Source organism: Bombyx mandarina, chromosome 24 (genome assembly GCF_030267445.1).
Source record: "Bombyx mandarina strain Sakado chromosome 24, ASM3026744v2".
NCBI lineage: Eukaryota > Metazoa > Arthropoda > Insecta > Lepidoptera > Bombycidae > Bombyx > Bombyx mandarina.
In genome coordinates this window covers 11,604,014-11,625,577 of record NC_143230.1, presented here as the reverse complement: position 1 = coordinate 11,625,577, position 21,564 = coordinate 11,604,014, and the positions used below count along the sequence as shown (strand labels likewise).

The window sequence follows — 21,564 nt, the reverse complement described above, 5'->3', positions numbered from 1 at the left end:
TTGTCGAAGTAGGGTGAGCTTGTCAAAGCACCAATACATTGAACGTCTTACACATTAGACCACGGACGACTTTACTCTATACCAATTCCAATCTAAAAAAATCAACCCATCAAATTTATTAATCTATCTATCTATCTCTATATATAAAAATGAATTGCTGTTCGTTAGTCTCGCTAAAACTCGAGAACGGCTGGACCGATTTGGCTAATTTTGGTCTTGAATGATTTTTGGAAGTCTAGAGAAGGCTTAAAAGGTAAATAAATATGAAAATGCTCGGAATAAAAAAAAATAACAATTTTGTTTTTCCTTTGATGTATCCCCCGTCGGACGGATTCCTTTTGTTTGTTTTAAGTTTATTTTATACTAGCGACCCGCCCTCGCTTCGCTTCGGAAACATTAAAACACACATGAAACAAAAAATAAAAAATAAAAAAAAATAAAAAAAAGTAGCCTATGTTCATCAGGGACAATGTCGGCTTCTAATGGAAAAAGAATTTTTCAAATCGGTCCAGAAGTTTCGGAGCCTATTCGAAACAAAAAAACAAATATTTCCTCTTTATAATATTAGTATAGATATAGATATACAAAAGTTTAGGTCTTTTATTTGTCGATTGAGGCACTACGAATACTCGTAAATAAAACACCCCATAATAAAATATAATAATAAATTTATTTATTTACACACCCTACAATCAAATTTGATAATCTTTAGGATCGTATATCTCCGAGAGTAATCTGTAGATGTAGGACGGGCAGCTTCCTCCCCTAGAATAAAAATAATAAAACATTGTCAGTACGAGTAACGCCATCTGTCGTTAAACAGCGAAAACTGATATCGAAAGAACTGGAACATCTCTAGAATGCTCTAGAACATTGTGGACGCAGTCGAAACGATAATAAAAAGAGAGAAATTAAGACAATTCTATTTGAAGCCATGAACTGATTGCTTCGACAAAGCGAAGAGGTGAATTATATCAATTAAGTCATTATTTCTGCCGTGAAGCGTTTCGGTTTGAAGGGCGGGGCAGCCGTTGTGACTATACTGAGACCTTAGAACTTATATCTCAAGGTGGGTAGCGCATTTACGTTATAGATGTCTATAGGCTCCAGTAACCAATTAACACCAGGTGGACTATGAGCTCGTCCAACTATTTAAGGAAAAAAAGCAAAGAGGGAAATTGTGGTAGTAAAATCTACCTTCATTTTCGTAATAATTATATTGAATCTGAATTAATTAGTATTTCAAATGAAGAGATGATGTCTAAAGAGTGTCTACTGGCGATAGGACCTCTTGTGAGTCCGTATGGGTAGGTACCACCGCCCTGCCTATTTCTGCCGTGAAACAGTAATTCGTTTCGGTTTGAAGGGTGGGGCAGCCGTTGTAACTATACTGAGACCTTAGAACTTCTCTAAGCGTTATATAATGGCCTATAGGCTCTTGTACCTACTTAACACCAGTTCGGCTGTGAGCTCGTCCACCCATCTTTTAAGTATTGCCTTTTCTGGAGACGAATCCTTCAGGTGGAGAGTGGAGACGGTCGCTCACGGATAAGAGCTTAAGAGAGGCACATTTTTATTTTTTATTTTATTGCCCTTGTAGGCAGACGAGCATACGGCCCACCTGATGATGAGTGGTTACCGTCGCCCATGGACTTCAGGAATGCCAGGGGCAGAGCCAAACCGCTGCCTACCGCACATATCGTCTTTTCGCATTATAAAAGTGTACAATTTCCAAAAATATTCGAAATTGAGTTAATATGCGGAATCATTTGGTATCACCAGTATTTCTCTCATAAATACTGTCAAAAGAGCGTAGTTTAGTTTTTTTTTTTAGTTTCCCTATGTTTTGACTACTATTAACAAAATTAATACATAATTTTATCTTACTTTAAAAGACAGATAATGTAACTGGTAAAAAATAAAAAATAAATGTTGCAAAGATGATTGATTATTAATATTAAAAATACCACATGTTAAACATTTAAAACACTCCTGTAAAATTAGTAAGTTTTGAGATTATACAGTTTTAATGCGAGAAGACGATATGAGCCCCTGCCAAGTGCTGTGGACTCCTCAAGCCTCATTTGAAGAAGGACGTTTCAGGAGATGCTGTATAGGGCAGTTCCTTCCACACCAATTTAGTGCTTTATATGTTCCTTGATGGTGATTTTGTCACCACGAATTAGGTATCTGACAGCATACTAAGGGGGCGCGCGTGGACTCCCAACTAACGTATTCAAGGGGATAGGAGCCCATGGGCAGCATATGAGGAGTCCCAACTGTTACGTTGCGACATATAGGGTTGTGGCATGTTTGAACCCTGCCGTGCCGCGGAGACCGGCGTCGTTGGTCGTCAGGCGTGCTCGGGGTGGCGCCGCGTGTCTGGTTGTAGTGTTGACCGCGGGAACCCCTCCACTCTGACCGGGTTCTGACCCCGGACGGAGATCGGACGTCGGGTGCAAGAGTGCAGGGGACTCGTTTAGTGGGTAGGCCCTAAAATTCCTTGGGTCCGCGGTCTGCTCACAACACCTGCAGATCGTTGAGTCCCACATACCCCGCGCGCCCTCTAGACGCGGGGACCTAGTAGGAGGTTCGGTTCCCGGCCCGGAAAAAAAAACTGAACCCTGACGATGACAATAACAGCTGTCACTTACTGATTAGTTATGAACAGCGTGATGTGGTCTGGCGGGACGAAGTCGAACTTCGGAGCGAGGACCTGCAGGGAATCTGAGCCGCAGTCGCTGTTACAAAAAAAAAATGCTTACTTATGACGTCATTTGTGGTTAAACCAAAGTATGTAGCTGACGATTATTATTCTTACATCGCTTAGTTCAAGCGTCAGTGGCGCTATGGGTCACCGCCCAGCCACACCGACTGGCCCGTGGTATACAATTAGCTTCAGACGTATGTATGTTAGTATGTAACGGAATCTTTGAACATGACTTTGATCCCCTTCAAAACGTCGGATTAACTCGAAATTTGGCATACTTATTAGGGACCGATGACAAATGAATATTAAAAAAATATATATTGAAAAAATTGAAATTCAACTAAAAAATGAAAAATAAATAATAGGTTAAAAAAACTAACAAAATACGCTTTTATAGAAAATCCAACTAAAATAGAGAAAATAAATTTTAATAAATTTGAATTAAAAATAGTGTAAGAAAAAACGATTTTATTGTAAAAAAAACCGTGGGGTGCATGGTATCAGTAGTTATAAATATTTTATGAACAGATATGAGTAGGAGGGTTATTTTGATAATATCCTGAAAAGCATTTGAATTTTCCATAAAAGCGTATTTTGTTAGTTTTTTTTAAACTATAATATTTTATTTAACTCATATTTGTATGGTTTTGGAACGTTTACCTAGGTTTGCCGCTAGGGGCGCTGTTTCAACTTTTTAACTATACTTGAGACCTTTTAGAACTTATATCTCAAAGTGGGTGGCGCATTTACGTTGTGGATGTCTATGGACTCCAGTCACCACTTAACACCAGGCGGGCTGTGAGCTCGTCCCCCATCTAAGCAATAAAAAAAAACTGCATACAAATGCGAACAATACAAATGTTAACTTTTACGCTATCGAGAACGTTAAAAAACTCGCACTAAGCAAACTGTCTTCATTTATATAGTGCCTGATCATCGATAGAAACGTGAACCTGAATTTTAAGCCTTTGACTGCACTCAAGTATGCCTCAAGTAAACATGTCGATTTATGTTACTTCATCTTCTTCATCGCCCCCTCAATGCTGAGGATCGCGACCACATGTAACTTTCCTCCACAGTGTTCGATCATTGATGACATGGACCAGATTGTATGGACTACCACCAACCCCTTCCTTGACCAGATCTGACCATCTGATCGGTGTTCTGCCCACAGCGCGACCCTAAATCATGAGCTCCTCTTATTCAAGTCTGGGAGACCGCATGATGTCTCCGAAGAAGCTCATAGCACCGTTTTTTTATTGCTTAGATGGCTGGACGAGCTCACTGCCCACCTGGTGTTAAGCGGTTACTGGAGCCCATAGACATTTACGACGTAAACGCGCCGCCCACCTTGAGATATAAGTTCTAAGGTCTCAAGTATAGTTACAACGGCTGTCCCGCCTTTCAAACCGAAACGCATTGCTGCTTCACGGCAGAAATAGGCAGGGTGGTACCTACCCGCGCGGACTCACGAGAGGTCCTACCACCAGTAAAATATCAGTAAGCCTCTTAATAGCGCTATGACATGTCCTTCTTCAAACGAGGCTTGTGGAGAGTATTAAGCGGTAGACAGCGGCTTGGCTCTGTCCCTGGCATTGCTGACGTCCATGAGCGACGGTGACCACTTACCATCAGGTGGGCCGTATGCTCGTCTGCCTACAAGGCAATAAAAATATATATATATACAAAAGCAAGTCTGTACTCTTCTATGCTCTGTGGCCGCGCAGAGCATAGAAGCGTACGGACACGGCTGAGTGTTTTCGAACGTACGCGTATTCCATGGTCTGTAGCGGCGACGACAGGGAACCGAAGCTCTGGGGGTCGTAGAGATGATGGGGCAGCATCCGGTACAGAGGCGCCAACGCCACTACCTGCACAGAGACGGACCAGACTTTTTTGGTCATTGCGGCGCGAATATTTAAGGTACACAAGTATTTACATTCATGTACATAAGTTTGTGTAACACTTTTTTTTTCCTACCTAAGCTGATAGCCTTGAGAGGCTATACCAGCGGAACCTTAACTGGTAGGTGAGCTCACGGGGCTCAAACCTGACGACGTTGCTAACACGAACCCTAGCAAGAGCCGAGCCTAAGTTACTTCTTATATCATCAGCTACCTATCAGTGAAAGTCCCGTCAAAATCGGTCCAGCCGTTCCAGAGATTAGCCGGAACAAACAGACAGACAGACAGACCGACAAAAATTGTAAAAAATATTATTTTGTTGTATGTACCATATATACATTCATATGCATGTAGTAAAAAACGGGTATTTCAATATTACAAACAGACACTCCAATTTTATTTATATGTATAGATTATTTTTTAACTACGCTTCAAAGTTTACAAAAAAATACAAGATTTTTAACTTTTTTACTTTCAAAATTTTTTTTAAAGATTAATTTAGACCTATGGATGGAAATTTACTTTTACACCAAAAAAAGTACCTTAACACAGAAATTTATAACATATGTATTTTGTTAAAAACACCTACCTCTGCACTTCGGCTTGACAATATTTTTGGGACACCCTGTATACGAATGTATTGCGTGAAAGACGATATGTGTAAGAGGGGAGTGAGCGAAGAAATGCTATATGATAGAGGAGTAGGGAAGGAGAAGACATGTTACGCCGACCCCAGGTAACTAGGAGAAGGGTAGGAGAATGATGATGATGATGATTTACCGGTATTTTGTAGTATTTAGCGGCGAGGGTGACGGAATGGAGGCCCGCGTCCCCAAGGACCGCGCCGCCTCCCATCGCAGCCTGCACCTCGACCACCACCTGATCCCCGACACACGGAGACATGATTGAGACTGGTGGACTGGTGGTAGGACCTCTTGTGAGTCCGCGCGGGTAGGTACCATCGCCCTGCCTATTTCTGCCGTGAAGCAGTTATGCGTTTCGGTTTGAAGGATGGGGCAGCCGTGGTAACTATACTGAGACCTTAGAACTTATATCTCAAGGTTGTAAATGTCTATGGGCTCAAGTAACCAATTAACACCAGCTGGGCTGTCAGCTCGTCCACCCATCTAAGCAATAAAAAATAAAACGACACTTTATAGGACTTAAAAATAGGCAGCGGCTTGGCTTTGTCACTTTCATTGCAGACGTAACGACGGTAACCACTCACTATCAGGTGGGCTGTATGCTCGACAGCCTACAAGGACAATAAAAAAATAATAATAACATAACGGTAGCTGGATCGAGAGCATCAGAGATATCGATTTATAAAATATTTCATAGTTTTCAGTATATTTTAATAGTTCTAATTTAAAACTATTAAGTATTCACAGGTCATCGTGGTCTGTGGACAGCACGAGGCCGAAGTTTCACATGACAACGTCATGAAATTGGTTTCAATAGAAATAGCAAGCGGGAAATACATGTTTTTTCTCCTAACCAGCAAAGAAGTTACACTTCTGTCACGACACAAGCTATTTCGACATCGTCACTTTATATTACAGGCTGCACTTACATCGCCTCTACCAGAGAACACTAGAGATTCGTAATTCATAAACAAGATTAGCAGAAGTTAAACTTCTTTCGACGTATTTATTACGACGTTCCTAATTTAAGCAGATTTCAAAACAACACACCTTGTTGACCCTGGACATCACCGCGAACACACACGAACTATTGATGACCGTGACCGAAACACCAGAATTACTCAGCCTCCGCGCCATGGCGTGACTCTGCAGGCAAAACTTTATTTAATTAAAATCAATATTTGTATGCGCGCGCGAACTTCTTCTCAATCCACCCGATGATAAGTTAACGGAGCCCATAGACTTCAGTGCTTTTCGTCACTTACTTTGACACATATGGTCTAAGCCTACGCTGTAGTACCACTCCTAGCACTGCCAGCACTCCCATTCTCCAAATAGGAAAGCGTGACCGCGTTAAAAGGCGGCAAACAATCCGTGTAGAGGGAGTGGGAGAGAGAGGGGGGAGGTAGAAACGTGAAAGAGGGTAGAGGGAGTGGGAGAGAGAGAGGCGGGAGGTAGAAACGGGAAAGAGGGTAGAGGGATGGGGAGATGAGGAAAAGGGAGGGAGGGACATAGAGAGAGGCAGATCGACTTTATTACACATCAAAACATAGTTATCATTAAAACGAGTCAACAAATACATACTTCATTATTATTATTTTTTTATGAAGGAAGGTTTACTGGTGGTCTTTTCAGTTTCACCAGGACAGGTGAGCGAGCAAGGGCTCAGACAAGAGGGGTGGGATTTGCTAATAGATACCCGAGCGCCCTCAAAGAAGACCTAAAATCTCAAGAGTAGCTGCTTCGCGAATGAAGCTGTAGTGTAACTATGTATTATTATTATTGTATAAGTTTGACTTTGTTTATAATAACTTTGAAATTATATTAGATGTAGAATTATTATATTTAAAAATTATATTTATTTTTAATATTGTCTGTTTTTTGGGACAAACATTCTTTGTATATAGTCAGCAATGACGCACCGTGCGCAAGCGCTACGGGTGGCCCCCGCGCGCGCACTTCACCACCAGTCCGTAAACTGTCTTGCCGTCGGATACTCGTATGACTTTACCAGCTAACCCGCTTCGCAGTGCTTGCGCATAGTCTTGCTTAATTTTAGCTTATAGTTGAAGTTTGTTTATTTGTTTCCTCTTCCCCTTCTATGTGTTTGTTCTTTAATATAATATAATATAAGACAATAAAACTGAAAGTGTTTTTAAAAACTGTGCGGGTGGTTTAATTTGACTAACGCTTCAAAGCTACTACCGGATCGGAATCGCTGAGAAGATCCGGCGAGAAAATCAGCTGATGCATGGGTTAGGATAGAGTTACTGGGGTCTCTACTGCTAAAGCTAAAGGCGTCTAATGCAAGAGTCTGATCTGATGGACCCGTAAGGACGTGTACATACAAACTAATGAAAGCGTGTTAAGCCGTCGAATGGTAAACAGTCGACGTCGCCCTAAACACGTCATTACGGATCCTCCCGATCCATTAACGGTGCTTTTAGGCACCACAAGCACCGGTCACCGTCCTCGTCGAACCCCTCGCTTGCGACGAAGGGCTCGACGAGTGAATTAACCCACAGACACAGCCCACTGAGTTTCTCGCCGGATCTTCTCAGTGGGTCGCGTTTCCGATCCGGTGGTAGATTCTGCGAAGCAATGCTCTTGCTAGGGTTCGTGTTAGCAACACTCCGGTTGAGCCCCGCGAGCTCACCTACAAACGTTAGGGCGAAGCTGAAATAGCCTCTCAAGGCTATGAGCATAGGTACGAAGAAGAAAAAAGAGGTGTTTAGCCGATATATACACGAGAATCATCCCCACCTCGCCGACGTCAGTCCCTTCTGCGACGACGACCTTGCAGTTTCTGTTCTGGGTCGGCCTCAGGAACCGCTCGACCAGAGCGCTGGCCCCGAACGTGAGTAGCACCTCGTCCGCCCGCACGTGCTCGCGGGCCTGACTCGTTATGGACGACCTCATTGTCTCCAGCTCGGTACGGAGCTGCCCACGGTAACACGGTCCATAATCACTACATAGTATAAAACAAAGTCGCTTTCTCTGTCCCTATATCCCTATGTATGCTTAAATCTTTAAAACTACGCAACGGAGTTTGATGCGGTTTTTTTAATAGATAGTGTGATTGAAGAGGAAGATTTATATGTATAATAACATCCATTAAATAGTGGAGAAATCAATAATAAATTACAGTTTCCGAAGCGAAGCGAGGGTGGGTCGCTAGTTGTTAATACAGTACAACGATTCACCCCTTTTTTTAAATTTTATTGCTTCGATGGTTGGACGAGCTCACGGCCCACCTGATGTTAAGCGGTTACCGGAGCCCATAGACATCTACAACGTAAATGCCGTCACCTAACTTGAGTTAGAGTTCTAAGGTATAGTTACACCGACTGCCGCGCCCTTCAAACCGAAACGCATTACTGCTTCACGGCAGAAATAGGCAGGGCGGTGGTAACTACCCGCGCGGACTCACAAGAGGTCCTACCATCAGTAATTACGCAAATTGTAATTTTGCGGGTTTGATTTTTACTGCACGATGTTCTTCTTCCTTTACCGCGGAAGTCAATCGTGAACATTTGTCAAGTACGCATTTCATTAGAAAATTTGGTACCCGCCTGCGGGATCCGAACACCGTACCCAAAATACCGTTAGTGGATCGGGTGGATCCGAAAGGACGAGTAGCCTGTAGTTAGACCATTAGAGTAGGTACCACGACCCCACCAATATCTGCTGCGAAGTCGTAATGGTTTTTGAAGGGTGAGGCCGTTGTCCTTAAATCTCATCTTAAAAATGGCGGTACAGACATGATGTCTATTAGCTAAGGTAACCACTTAGCACCGGGCAATAATAAAGAAAAAGTTAGCACATAACTAACCGTAATGGGAATTAGAATCAATGCTTCTGACACAAGACGATACCTTATATCGGTACAATCACCTCACCTCTGCGATGTGATCTCTTATAGGCTCCCTCAAGTCCTGATCCGTCGAAGGCACGATGCTGTGCCGGGCCGGAGTCGCCAGAACCAGACCTTGGAGACTCTCTCCTACACCCTCACCACTCTGGAACTATCCGATCAGTGATTGATTACTATGACTCTTGTTGTCCACAAGATAAGATATACCGGGGAGAACTGGTGACATCAAATTTTTTTATTTATATTTATTGCCCTTGTAGGCAGCATACGGCCCACTTGATGGTGAGTGGTTACCGTCGCCCATGGACTTCAGCAATGCCAGGGGCAGAGCCAAGCCGCTGCCTACCGCAATTGAATTGGCTATTAAAGTAACAACATGAAGTTACATAAATTTGGACACAAAGTTGACGTGACAAAATGATTACCATTAAGTTGGATGTCTAAAATTTTAGACAGTAAAAATGTCTATAGCAGGGGTGGGCAAATATTTTGATAGTCGAGCCACATTGCAGATGAAAATTTTACCTCGGGCCAAACAGTTTATTTTCTTCTAATTTTAAGTATGATATTTGCTAGGGATGTGAATTAATGAATTGTAAAACCAACATTTTTGAATCAAAATATTTATTTATCAAGTCATTTGAATAAAAAATTTAAAAGAAAATTTATGTTAGACAAAAACTAATATTTGTGTTTTTAATAATAATATATGCAATGCTTCACGGGCCAGACAAAATTCTACCGCATTTGCCCAGGCCTGGTCTATAGTGTATAGAATGTTAGTGAATGATCAATAATTGTCATTTTTGTGGGTGCAACAAAGATTATGAAGCGTTTAATATGGATACCTGGTCTACGGAAGCTCTGTTTTCATCCCTGATGGCTCTTAAAACTCTCCTAATCATGTTGATCGCTACCAGCTCCAGTGGTAAACTTGAGCTGATACGACGAGCGGCCGCACGGAGGACTCCACAAAGTTCCCTTGAGGAAACACAAAATACCATGACTACTTCAAAATAAATTTGGCCACGTTAGTCGTAGCCTAAAGGATAAGACGTCCGGTGCGTTCGTATCGAGCGTTGCAACGGTGTTCGAATCTCGCAAGCAGGTACCAATTTTTCTAATGAAATACGTACTTAACAAATGTTCACGATGACTTCCACGGTGAAGGAATAACATCGTGTAGTAAAAATCAAACCCGCAAAATTATAATTTGCGTAATCACTGGTGGTAGGACCTCTTGTGAGTCCGCACAGTTAGGTACTACCACACTGCCTATTAGAAAACATTACATAATGTCTAATTTATGCATGCTTAAGACATGTTCATGAATGAGTTCCATGGTAAAAAAATGAACATTACTACCTACTTAGTACCACCACCACCTATTTATGCTATTTCTGCAGGTGAAGCAGTAATGCATTGCAGTTTGAGGGTGAAGCAGCTGTCGTACTGTCAAACCTGATACCGAAAGCTCATTTCTCAATGTGGATACCAAAAGTTACGTGTGTGGTGTCAGTATAGCTTCGGTAATCACTTAACATCTAACCACAAACAAAAAATTTCATATTGCCTTGAATATTTCTGAATAGCCACTGCAAATAATCAACCACATTCAACTTTATATCATGAAATTAATTGTCTCGAATCAGTATTAAATAGTTCTGCCTAATCATAAGTCTAACATTGAGTGTGGATTAGATGAGGGTACCCTGGATCACATTTTCTTTGACTGCCCCAATATAGTATCCCCTCTTTATGATATCGACGCTTGAAAAGGCAAACATGACTAAGCGACAATAACTGCTTTGTACATAAATGATAGGCAATAACCGTATTCAATGAGCAAAAACAATTTATTTCTAGGTCTATTAAAATCATTTCAATCCTACAGCTAGTAGGCTACAGCTACTAGCTAGATTCTACTACAGCTAGATTCGTTAAAATAAATTTTGTTTTCAGGTATTTCAACTTTAAATTAGTCTACTGTAAAGTTCACGCATTGTCGCTTAGTCACGTTTGCCTTTCAAGCGTCGATATCCTTCCCAATGACATTCCCCGGCCTATTAATATTAATTGTTTATTAACTTTAGTCTATTCATAAACATTTCAATATTCGGTGTAAATTTTTATCTGCTAATAATATTTATCTCTAAAGTAGTTAGTCTAACATATATTTGTTTGTGCTGCTCTTAAAACCACAGATTCGCATATGGAAAAACTGACCAAAATTTATTTGTATTTAGATTTAGTATTTGTTTTTTCCTCTCTAAGAGCCTGTCATTTTTGTAAATACTTTGACATTGGTAAAATCAATGCCAAAGGTGTTGGAGCTCTTTATGAAAAAAAAAAAGTCTAACATACCGTGCTGTTGCATTAGACTCGCTGATAATCTTCTCCACTAGTGTTAGCGTCGCCTCCGCTATCTGCTCTGAGCCAGATAATTTACTGAAACGTAAGATTACTTCTCAATTTAAATTAGAATATTCTGATGGTGTCGCTGGTGCAGTGAATTTGATTTCTTGTAGACTGTAAGTATTTGGAATTCTGAGTCTGTGCGGTTCTTGTTTCTTATATCGATCTGGCACTCGTAATGTTTATTCTTTTTGCCTTTGTAAGCAGATGATCATACGGCCCACCTAATGGTAAGTGGTCACCGTCGCTCATGGACGTCAGCAATGCCAGGGGCAGAGTCAAGCCTACCATAATGTGAGATAAAAGTTCTCAATGTCACCTAAGGCAGACACATGACATGCGGAACATGTCCTATATAACTACTAGTTTGATATTTTAATAACTTCTATGCGGTTTACACAATCCTTTCCATTTCCTAATGAGTATGTCATTTTAAGAAAATGCTGAATTAACCATTTATAGTACATTTTATTATTAACAGTAGATAGCCACAGCTTTAATGTACTCTATTCTTATACAAGCAAACGTATTTACTTAACAAGAAAGTAAAATATATGAGAAAAATTACACTTTAAAAGAATTGAGAAATGATAAACTTTCACTTATGCTCACTTGTTTCTTATGTCCGCTATGAATTTGCCGACTGTTTCGATGTGTTTCTCGCTTAATTCAATATCTAAAGATTCTAGAGGTGCCATTATGTTTAATTGTAATGTAAATAAAGGCAATGTTGTGAAAATAATAATAACATAACCTAAAAAATTATTGTACGCCAACCAAAACGTCAATTTTGATCTTCATTTTTCGTTTTTCAAACACAAGACAGGCGATGGAATCATGCTATATGACATGATCTGTTCTTAAATATGCATTATTAATTATTATACACTGTTTTATTCAAAGTCAAAAGCACGTTTGTTTAATTATGGAAATAAAAATTAAGTGGAATTAAATTTAGTTAATTTATCTGAAATTGATTTTGGGTTAATGTTGAATTATGTAAATGAAATGAAAAAATGTTTTAGTGTACCTACCTAATAGTGAGAATGGTCAGAAACTTCAATGAATGTATTTTGTGCTATTTTTCTTACTTAGACTCTTTCGCAGATGTTTAATGGCGAGTAAATCCTTTATTTGCAACATAGTTTAGTTTCATTTTTCAGTAAAATCTAAAATGATAACTCAACATGACCGGGTAAATTTTAAGTTGTTTTTTCATGCTTTAGGAGTACTTAAAAATTAACGATTCAAAAAAGATTTACTGTGCAATCTCGTCGTGAGCTGTTTCATTTTGGAGTACATCCAGCGGGCGGTATAAGAGTATTAAGCCTTGACAAGAAAATGTGGAGGCAGATATAAGGAGGACCATCTCGTATAGGGGAGAAGTTGGAAAAGTGTCCACTTGTAAACAGCAAGTTTGAACATCTTGGACTTACCGAAATAGCCCTTTTTTCCCCTACCTATCCTGATAGCCTTGAGAGGCTATTACAGCTTCACCCTAACGTGTGAGCTCACGCAGCTCAAACCGGAGTGTTGCTAACACTGACCCTAGCAAGAGCAGTGCTTCGCAGAATCGTAGATACTTACTGACAGAGTCGAGCTCCAGGTCATCGTGGAGATCCACGTTCCTCAGGATCCATGGTGCTCCGACGGCTATTCTGCAGAATCGGGATTGAATAACCTGAAGGGGCTTCAAGTTGGCGCGGGCCGCGTGAGCGAACACTACGCTTGCATACGTCATAACGGGACGTATGCAAGTTTTGTAGAATGTCTAATAGCGCTAGTGTAGGAACTGGAAATGATATGATTACAGCAGTTTTAGACAGAATGAAGTGTGTTGGATTGAAAAAAATGATATATTCCTTGAGCTGTGTAGTTAAAAAATATGCAGTATTCAAACTCAACTATTTATTTTTATTAATTTTATTTCGTAGGAAGTGTTTCTTCCCTTCTTAATTTAATATGCTACTGTAATAGTTTATGGCGTTGTTTTTAAGATCTCTCCATTTGCAACTAGTTCGCCACTTTAATTGGCTCTCTTTCAGCAGACACTTTTTAATAAGCTTAGTGTCGTACCCCTCACTTTTTTTCTATTGCTTAGTCGGGTGGACGAGCTCACGGCCTACCTGGTGTTATGCGGTTACCGGAGCCCATAGATACCTACAACGTAAATGCCGCCACCTACCTTGAGATATAAATTGTAAGGTCTTAGCAAAGTTACAACGGCTGCCCCATCCTTCAAGCCGAGACGCATTACTGCTTCACGGCAGAAATAGGCAGGGTGGTGGTGCCTACCTGTGCGGACTCACAAGACGTCCATCCTCCATATAAGAAAATAAATGAGAATTGTGGCATCAGTCCCTTAATTATCACGTATTTCTCTTTGTCTTTGATTTCATTACGCTCGATCACAGAGGCGATTTGACAAAATCCGAAATCTTAATAGTTTGAGCCCTGAAATATAATTTACACATCTCACTGCCGAATACAATCAGAAAATAAAATAAAACCCAAATTTTTATGTAACAAATTTAATCAGGTGCGATTTAGAAAAAACAATATTTTATAACAAATTATATTTAACAATCACAAAAATGATTAACGCACGAACATAACCTAAATATTTTAGGTTTGCCTACGAAGAAACGATCGCTCAGTAAACTCCAATAGTTTTCCTCGTTGACTTGCACAGCGGCGTTTTTGTGCTTCTTCACCGGAATCACGGGGTTGCTTAATTGGAAAATGAAACTTTCCCGTCGCTTCCTGTGATTAGGAGTGGATGTTTGCATGATCCTATCAAAATCAGTTATTCGGGCACCGATATCGGATATATTTAACTCCTCGCTGATTTCATGTTCAAATTCATGATACGGGCCGCTCTCGTCACTTGCGCTACTGTAGTCGTAAGAGTGGCTGGGTGGTTTTCTTTCAAATTCATGTGCCGATATAATCTGTGCCGACCTCATAATCTCTATTCCATCATTGGAATTAATCTCCGGGCTTACTGGACTGTCGTTGTCGGGTGAATCTGAAATTAAATTAAAAGTTTATTTTTTATTTTTTTATTGCTTAGATGTGTGGACGAGCTCGCGGACCATTTGATGTTAAGTGGTTAGCGGAGCTCAAGTACATCTACAACGTAAATGCCACCACTCACCTTGAGATATGAGCTCTAAAGTCTCAGTATAGTTATAACCCTTCAAACTGAAACGCATTTCTGCTTCACAGCCGAAATAGGCCGGGTAAGGATTTGGAACGTTTGCCTGTGTTTGCTCCTAGGGGCGCTGTTCCAACTGCATACAAATTTGAGTTAACTTTTACGCTATCGAGAACGTTTAAAAACTCGCACCAAGCACACTGAAGATATAATTTTTAAGTGCAACATTGAATCGGTGCGAGAATCTTGACGAAAAAAAAAATGGTGCGCGTGTAACTTTGTACACGTGAAAGAAGTGAAACTTCCTTTGCGATGTGGTTTTCTTGATTCTTCATTCTTAAATCGTACTTATCTTGTAATAGGGAATGCTGTGTAAAACAGAAATGGCTTAGCTCGCTTTGTCGTCTCTCTCTTTCCACGGTCGAGAGGTTCGCAAGACGCTCTGTATATTCTCTCACTCTCGCTCTTCCTAAATTGTATCTTTTCTCTCTAGCCGTTACGAATCTGTCGCGAGTTAGATTTTAGTCTCAACGCGCTTAAAGAAGTTTCAAAACAAAAAACAAAAAAATAACATACCCATATATTCTTCCACACTAACTTTCTCATTTCTTACGGGACTGCTTGGAGTGCCCTCAGGGCTCAATTTCACAGTCTCCGAAATGCTATCCGGTTCCCTGTGTATTTCCGCTTCTATCGTTATTCTTCTGAAATATCCCGAATCACTCTTCGAAGACTTTTCACTGTCACCGGCATCTAGATTGTCTTTTAAAATGACAACGTCACTGTCGCTCGTGATTAATCTGTCATGTCTGCTTTGACTAGTTCCATCACTTGAATTGCTTCCATTAATGATTGCACAGTTGTTATTCTCTATAATTGTATCAAAATCGTCATTAGTTTGATTGTCAAGTTCAATGGTTGATTTCGTTTGGTTCTCGGTCTCTTCACCGGTATTGGAAGTACTGCCGGAGCCTTGAGTGCTCACAGCGTCGGTAGAACACTCCGAAGAAGTTTTACTTGGGCTTATATTCTGAGAATCTGAAAGTACATTTCGAAATGTGTTCATTTTATACGAGACTAGCTGACTCGGCAGAATTCATAGTGCCGCAATCGATAAATAAAATACCTAAACTTTTGTACAAAATAAACTTAAAACAAATAAAAGGCATCCGTCCGACGGGGAACACATCAAAGGGAAAACAAAATTGTTATTTTTATTTAGTTCCGAGCATTTTCATATTTATCTACACTTTAAACCTTCTTTGGACTTCCACAAATAATTCAAGAGCAAAATTAGTCAAATCGGTTCAGCTGTTCTCGAGTTTTAGCGAGACTAACGAACAGCAATTCATTTTTATTTAAATAGACAGAAATTCGTATGGCTGTTATGTGCATAGATAATACTTATATGTGAGTCGACTAGTATCAAAGCCGGCAATGTGATTTTTGGACAATTACTGTTAAATCATAAAAACGAATTATTGACTTTCTATTCCATTGGCAGTCACAAAACTCTTCTGAACGACATCTTAGATAAATAACAGGTTAAGTATTAACCTTTATTTAATGCAGGTTTTGAACCGTATTCTTTGAAGGAGACAATTATATTCAAATCAATCTGTATTGACATATCAATAACATTTTTTTGTCCAAATGCACAGATTGCCACCTTTGATAATAGACGACTCATGTATAGTAAAATAATTTCAATCGCCATCACTATGGAAGGTAGAGGTAAGGTGAATTGTCTTATAAGGGAGACAAGTTGAAAGCGTTGGGTCGTGAGGAGCAAATTCCAACTCAAAACCCTACTAAAACAGCGCCGCGTAGCCAGTGTTGCGATATAAATGTAGCAATTGTAAACGGGGTGAAGTATACTATACACTCTGAAACAATAAATTTTGGCGCCATCTTTGAAATTACATCATTGGCTACGAAGGCGCCGCCATGATTAATCGTTTTTCGATAGACGTTTTCTTAATACGCGGAATGTGTCCCTAATTCTATCTTCTTTAGTAATAATTTCAATGGTGTATTAAGATTTTAATGAAATGTAAATAAACCCAGAATGAATTTCCATACTTTTTGACGTATCGCCTCCGTAAATAGTATGTAGTATCTAGTACATTCTTATGAAGCCAACGCGGCTTCTTTAATTATCTATACTTTTAAAATCATGAAGTATGTAAGCCACAGAAAACTTCTCTTTCGTAGCAACATGTTCCCATTTTGTAATTAGACTGGTAGCGTTATTTTCTTTTTTTATTTTTTTTATTGCTTATATGGGTGGACAAGCTTACAGGTCACCTGGTGTTAAGTGGTTACTGGAGCCCATATACATCTACAATTTAAATGCGCCACCACCCTTGAAATATAAGTTCTAAGGTCTCAGTATAGTTACAACGGCTGTCCCACCCTTCAAACCGAAACATATTACTGCTTCACGGCAGAAATAGGCGGGGCGGTGGTACCTACTCGTGCGGACTCACAAGAGGTCCTACCACCAGTGATTACGCAAATTATAATTTTGCGGGTTTGATTTTTATTACACGATGTTATTCCTTCACCATAGAAGTCAATCGTGATCATTTGTTAAGTACGTATTTCAATAGAAAAATTGGTACCCGCCTGCGGGATTCGAACACCGGTGCATCGCTACATACGAACGCACCAGTCTCATCCTTTAGGCCACGACGACTTCACAGCGTTAAGGTAAATAGCAATAACATGCATAGTAAATTTATTTAAATGATGATTGCTTGCGTGTTAATTTGAGTATTATAATATTAACGATCAAAACTTGCCATCACCGCTGTCCACAGAGCTTTCGTTGCGTCCTTCAACGAACAGCTTTCTGTACAGCTTTTTCATCTTAATCTCGAGCTCCTTATAATACTCTTCAGTCTCATCGTGATAGTTGGGTACTCTCTCAATTATCAACGGAGGCAGGGGACTGTACGGGCGCGAGTCTTTTACCTCTATGGAGAAAAATATATATATTTGGAATATTTTGTTTACTTTTCCACTATGGAGGATAGATGTATAATATAATCTTGTATAGGGGACGAGCTGATAAAGTTTCCATTATAGGAAGGTAGATTCAGTGTAGGAAGTGGTAATGACATGAAGCAATTTTTAACAGATCAGAAGTCGTCAAGTCGTCGTGGCCTAAAGGATAAGACGTCCGGTGCATTCGTGTTGAGCGATACACCGATGTTTGTATCTCAGGCGGGTAGCAATTTTTCTAATGAAATACAAATGTTCACAATTGATTTCCACGTTGAAGGAATAACATCATGTACTTAATAAAAATCAAACCCGCAAAATTATAATTTGCGTAATTACTGGTGATAGGACGTCTTGTGAGTCTTCACAGATAGGTTTTTTTTTTTTTTTTTTTTATTGCCTTTTTAGGCAGACGGGCATACGGCCCACCTGATGGTGAGTGGTTACCGTCGCCCATGGACTTCAGCAATGCAAGGGGCAGAGCCAAGCCGCTGCCTACCGCTTAATACTCTCCACAAGCCTCGTTTGAAGAAGGACATGTCATAGCGCTCGGGAAACACCGTGGAGGGGAGCTCATTCCATAGCCGGATGGTACGTGGCAAAAAAGATCTCTGGAAACGCACTGTGGATGACCGCAGCGGCTCCAGGTAGTATGGATGAACTCTACTCCGGTGGCGGGCGGTGCGATGGTAAAAACGAGATGCTGGTATCATCTCGAACAATTCCTCAGAGCACTCCCCATGGAACATACGGTATAAAATACAGAGGGAACCGAAGTCCCTCCGCAGACCCAGAGGCTCCAAACGATCCGAGAGAATGGGATTATCGACAATCCGAACGGCCCTCCTCTGTATGGAGTCAAATGGAAGAAGCTGGTATTTGGGAGCCCCGGCCCAGAGATGGGAGCAGTACTCCATGCGAGGCCGGACTTGTGCTTTATAAAGCAAAAGTCTTTGTCCAGGCGTGAAGTACCGCTTCGCTCTGTTGAGGACTCCCAGCATTTTGGACGCCAACTTGGCTTTGCCTTCCAAATGACTCCGAAACTGGACATCGCTCGAAATGTCGACCCCAAGTATCCCGATACTCTCGGAAGGTTGCAGGGATACTCCTTGGAATTGCGGCGCCATGACAAAGGGGTCCTTCTTCGCAGTGAACGCGCAAACTTGTGTCTTTATCGGGTTGAATTGAACCAAGTTCGATTCACCCCATTCGGAGACTCGCCCCAGAGAGTTCTCCACTTCAGACACAAGTTTTGATCGTCTCTCTTGCACCGCGCTCCGAGAAAGACTCTGATGGCCGATATATCGCGCATCCCCCGTGCTGTCATCCGCATAGCAATGCATGCCATCAATAGACAGCATGTCATTGATATACAGGATGAAAAGCGTGGGGGAGAGCACCGAACCCTGTGGAACGCCAGCGTTAATGGTCATGGTATCAGAACAGTCACCGTCTACAACGACCGTGATGCTCCGCCCATCCAAAAAGCTAGCGATCCACTTGCAGAGACCCTCTGGGATTCCGTAAGATGGTAGCTTCGATAGAAGTGCCCTATGCCAGACCCTGTCGAAGGCCTTCGCGATATCAAGGCTCACAGCAAGAGCCTCGCCCTTGCTCTCCAAGGCTTCAGCCCACCTGTGAGTAAGGTATACAAGAAGATCACCAGCTGAGCGACCGTGACGGAAACCGTACTGTCGGTCACTGATCAGCTGGCGATCCTCAAGATACTTCAGGAGTTGTGTATTTATTATTCGCTCCATCACCTTGGAAAGCAAGGAAGTTATCGCGATAGGCCTGTAGCTCGATGGGTCCGACCGGTCACCCTTCTTGGGGATAGGGTGGACGTGGGCGGTCTTCCATGAAGACGGAACCCTGTTAGTGCAATAAGAGAGGCGATACAAACGCGTTAGCGCAGGTGTCAGCTCAGGGGCGCACGTTTTCAAAACCACTGCGGGGATGCCGTCTGGCCCACTCGACTTATGGACGTCCAGGAGTCGTACCACCACTATGCCTATTTCTGCCCTGAAGCAGTAATGCGTTTCGGTTTGAAGGGTGGGGCAGCCGTTGTAACTATACTTGAGGCCTCAGAACTTATATCTCATGGTGGGTGGCGCATTTACGTTGTAGGTGTCTATGGGCTTCAGTAACCGCTTAACACCAGGTGGGCTGTGAGCTCGTCCACCCATGTAAGCAATAAATAAATAAATAAAACAAATAAAAAACAGTGAAGTGTACTGAGTTGAAGTAAGCTGTAGTACCTAGTGTAGGCGCTGTTTTTGAAAATTTTTCCACATGCTACCATTGAAATGTTTTTTTTTTCAGGATTAGTACTGTTGGCCTGGAGGCTTTTCCAGTTTCAACAGTACAGGTGGGCGAGCAAAGGCTCAGCCAGGAGGGGTGGGATTTGCTAACAGCTGCCCGAGCGCCTCCAAAGGAGACATAACAACTCAAGAGTAGCTGCTTCGCGAATTAATCTACTACCGGATCGGAATCGCGACCCACTGAGAAAATCCGGCGAGAAACTCAGCGGGCTGATGCATGGGTTAGGTTGCACGTCGAACTACTTGTCGAGTTCGACGAGTACGGTTACCGGGGTCCCTAAGCCTGCTCCTAGAGTTAGAGCTGAAGGCGTCTAATGCAAGAGTTATTGGATCTGATGGATCTGGACGTGTCTAGAGCACGATGAGAGGGTGTTCCTTACTTCTACCCTCCATATTTTCAATGTAGAGTTTTTCCTCATAGAAAAATAAGTTTGAAATGTCCTAAGCGTAGAAAAATGTCCTAAGCGTAGAAAAAAAGATTTATTTTTGACTTTAAATAAAATTTCTAAAAACATAAATGAGTTTTAGTCGTAAGTATATTAAGGTTTACCTTCTTATGATTCGTCACTCCGGGAGAAATATAAAAATTTAATTTGACATCGTCCGAAGCGCTTAATTAATGCTAAGAGTCGTTCGACTTACCATCCACTGGATTCCACAGTCCCAAGTCTGATGATTCATCAGACACTGATTCTTCAGCTTCTTGAACTGGTGACAGAACTAAATACAAAAAAAACTTTTCTAAGTCGACTGACTTAAGACAGTGCAAGACAATTACAATACAGGTCCAGCAAAGCTCAGTGATACTTTGATAAGTAAAACTTTTGATTCATGCCTGAGAATGAGTAGTGGAATTTACGCTGTTCTATAGTTGAATTAAGTATTTATTATTTGATGAGCTGTGAGTTTCTCTGGTCGTCTTAAGTAGAATAAATATATAAGTTTCAACTTACGTGGGACATCTTCAAAGAGACTCCGAATCAAATAATCCTTTTTTCTTTCCCAGCTTTCGTTAAATTGTATGCGTCTTTGAGGCCACATTTTATGAAACCCATTTAGGCAAATAATCTTCCATGCATTTATGTAACAATGTAGGTAGATTGAATAAATTTATGAAAAAACAAAAACTAATTTAATATCAATAATATCATGCAACGCATTATTAAATTGTTTTTTTTAAATATGCAGCTTTAGTTAATTTTTGATAATTAAAATAATTAAATCATTTCAGTTCCGATTGACCCTTATCTCCTCATGCGCAAAACGTTAGATTATTTCATAGTAACGCCATCTATTGACAAAGTTCAATGCTAAAGTTTACTGCGCTGTGTTGTTGAATTAATTTACTTCACCGAAAACTCGCTAAACTGAAAGTTTTCTCAGTTTTAAATAAAGCTTTTAAATTGTAAATTGATTAGATTGTATTCTTCTACCCACTCATTTAAAGCTTTCCTTCGTTAAGAACGGTTAGCTGGTAGAAAACTCAATTGTTGAGTTAAGCTCGCCATTTTTATATCTTATCGCAATTACTGT

General features: G+C 40.8%; 2 protein-coding genes across 5 annotated transcripts; both read right to left on the bottom strand.

The window, feature by feature from the left end:
• Positions 1–651: 651 nt before the first annotated feature.
• eIF2Bbeta (eukaryotic translation initiation factor 2B subunit beta) lies at positions 652–12,341 on the bottom strand. Of its 3 annotated transcripts, none has more exons than XM_089737932.1 (10): positions 12,160–12,340; positions 11,497–11,580; positions 9,981–10,113; positions 9,158–9,283; positions 8,022–8,198; positions 6,309–6,404; positions 5,395–5,493; positions 4,481–4,581; positions 2,655–2,741; positions 652–765 (listed from the first exon to the last, which is right to left on the bottom strand). In XM_089737932.1, exons 1-10 carry the CDS (start codon positions 12,243–12,245, stop codon positions 693–695), a joined length of 1,062 nt encoding a protein of 353 aa, XP_089594058.1. In that variant the 5' UTR covers positions 12,246–12,340; the 3' UTR covers positions 652–692. The 3 variants fall into 3 exon arrangements, with proteins under 3 accessions (XP_089594058.1, XP_089594060.1, XP_089594059.1); XM_089737934.1 differs by having other exon boundaries at positions 9,981–10,138; positions 12,160–12,314; XM_089737933.1 differs by lacking the exon at positions 2,655–2,741 and having other exon boundaries at positions 12,160–12,341.
• A 1,651-nt stretch (positions 12,342–13,992) lies between these two features.
• On the bottom strand, positions 13,993–21,514 carry LOC114248496 (uncharacterized). Of its 2 annotated transcripts, XM_028181748.2 has the most exons (5): positions 20,985–21,514; positions 20,674–20,751; positions 17,509–17,682; positions 15,281–15,742; positions 13,993–14,575 (listed from the first exon to the last, which is right to left on the bottom strand). In XM_028181748.2, exons 1-5 carry the CDS (start codon positions 21,070–21,072, stop codon positions 14,127–14,129), a joined length of 1,251 nt encoding a protein of 416 aa, XP_028037549.2. In that variant the 5' UTR covers positions 21,073–21,514; the 3' UTR covers positions 13,993–14,126. The 2 variants fall into 2 exon arrangements, with proteins under 2 accessions (XP_028037549.2, XP_089594057.1); XM_089737931.1 differs by lacking the exon at positions 17,509–17,682.
• Between the last annotated feature and the right edge of the window lie 50 nt (positions 21,515–21,564).

What these genes read in the sequence shown, in the direction of transcription:
- LOC114248496 (XM_028181748.2), bottom strand. Translation starts at nt 21,072, where the DNA reads ATGTGGCCTCAAAGACGCATACAATTTAACGAAAGCTGGGAAAGAAAA. An exon ending in ACTGTGGAATCCAGTGGATG is followed by an intron (nt 17,683 to 20,673) that starts GTAAGTCGAACG and finishes TTTTCTCCATAG; the next exon opens with AGGTAAAAGACTCGCGCCCG. An exon ending in CTCTGTGGACAGCGGTGATG is followed by an intron (nt 15,743 to 17,508) that starts GCAAGTTTTGAT and finishes ATGTACTTTCAG; the next exon opens with ATTCTCAGAATATAAGCCCA.
- eIF2Bbeta (XM_089737932.1), bottom strand. Translation starts at nt 12,245, where the DNA reads ATGGCACCTCTAGAATCTTTAGATATTGAATTAAGCGAGAAACACATC. An exon ending in CTACAGACCATGGAATACGC is followed by an intron (nt 2,742 to 4,480) that starts GTACGTTCGAAA and finishes TTTTTGTAACAG; the next exon opens with CGACTGCGGCTCAGATTCCC. An exon ending in ACGCTGTTCATAACTAATCA is followed by an intron (nt 766 to 2,654) that starts GTAAGTGACAGC and finishes TTTTTATTCTAG; the next exon opens with GGGAGGAAGCTGCCCGTCCT.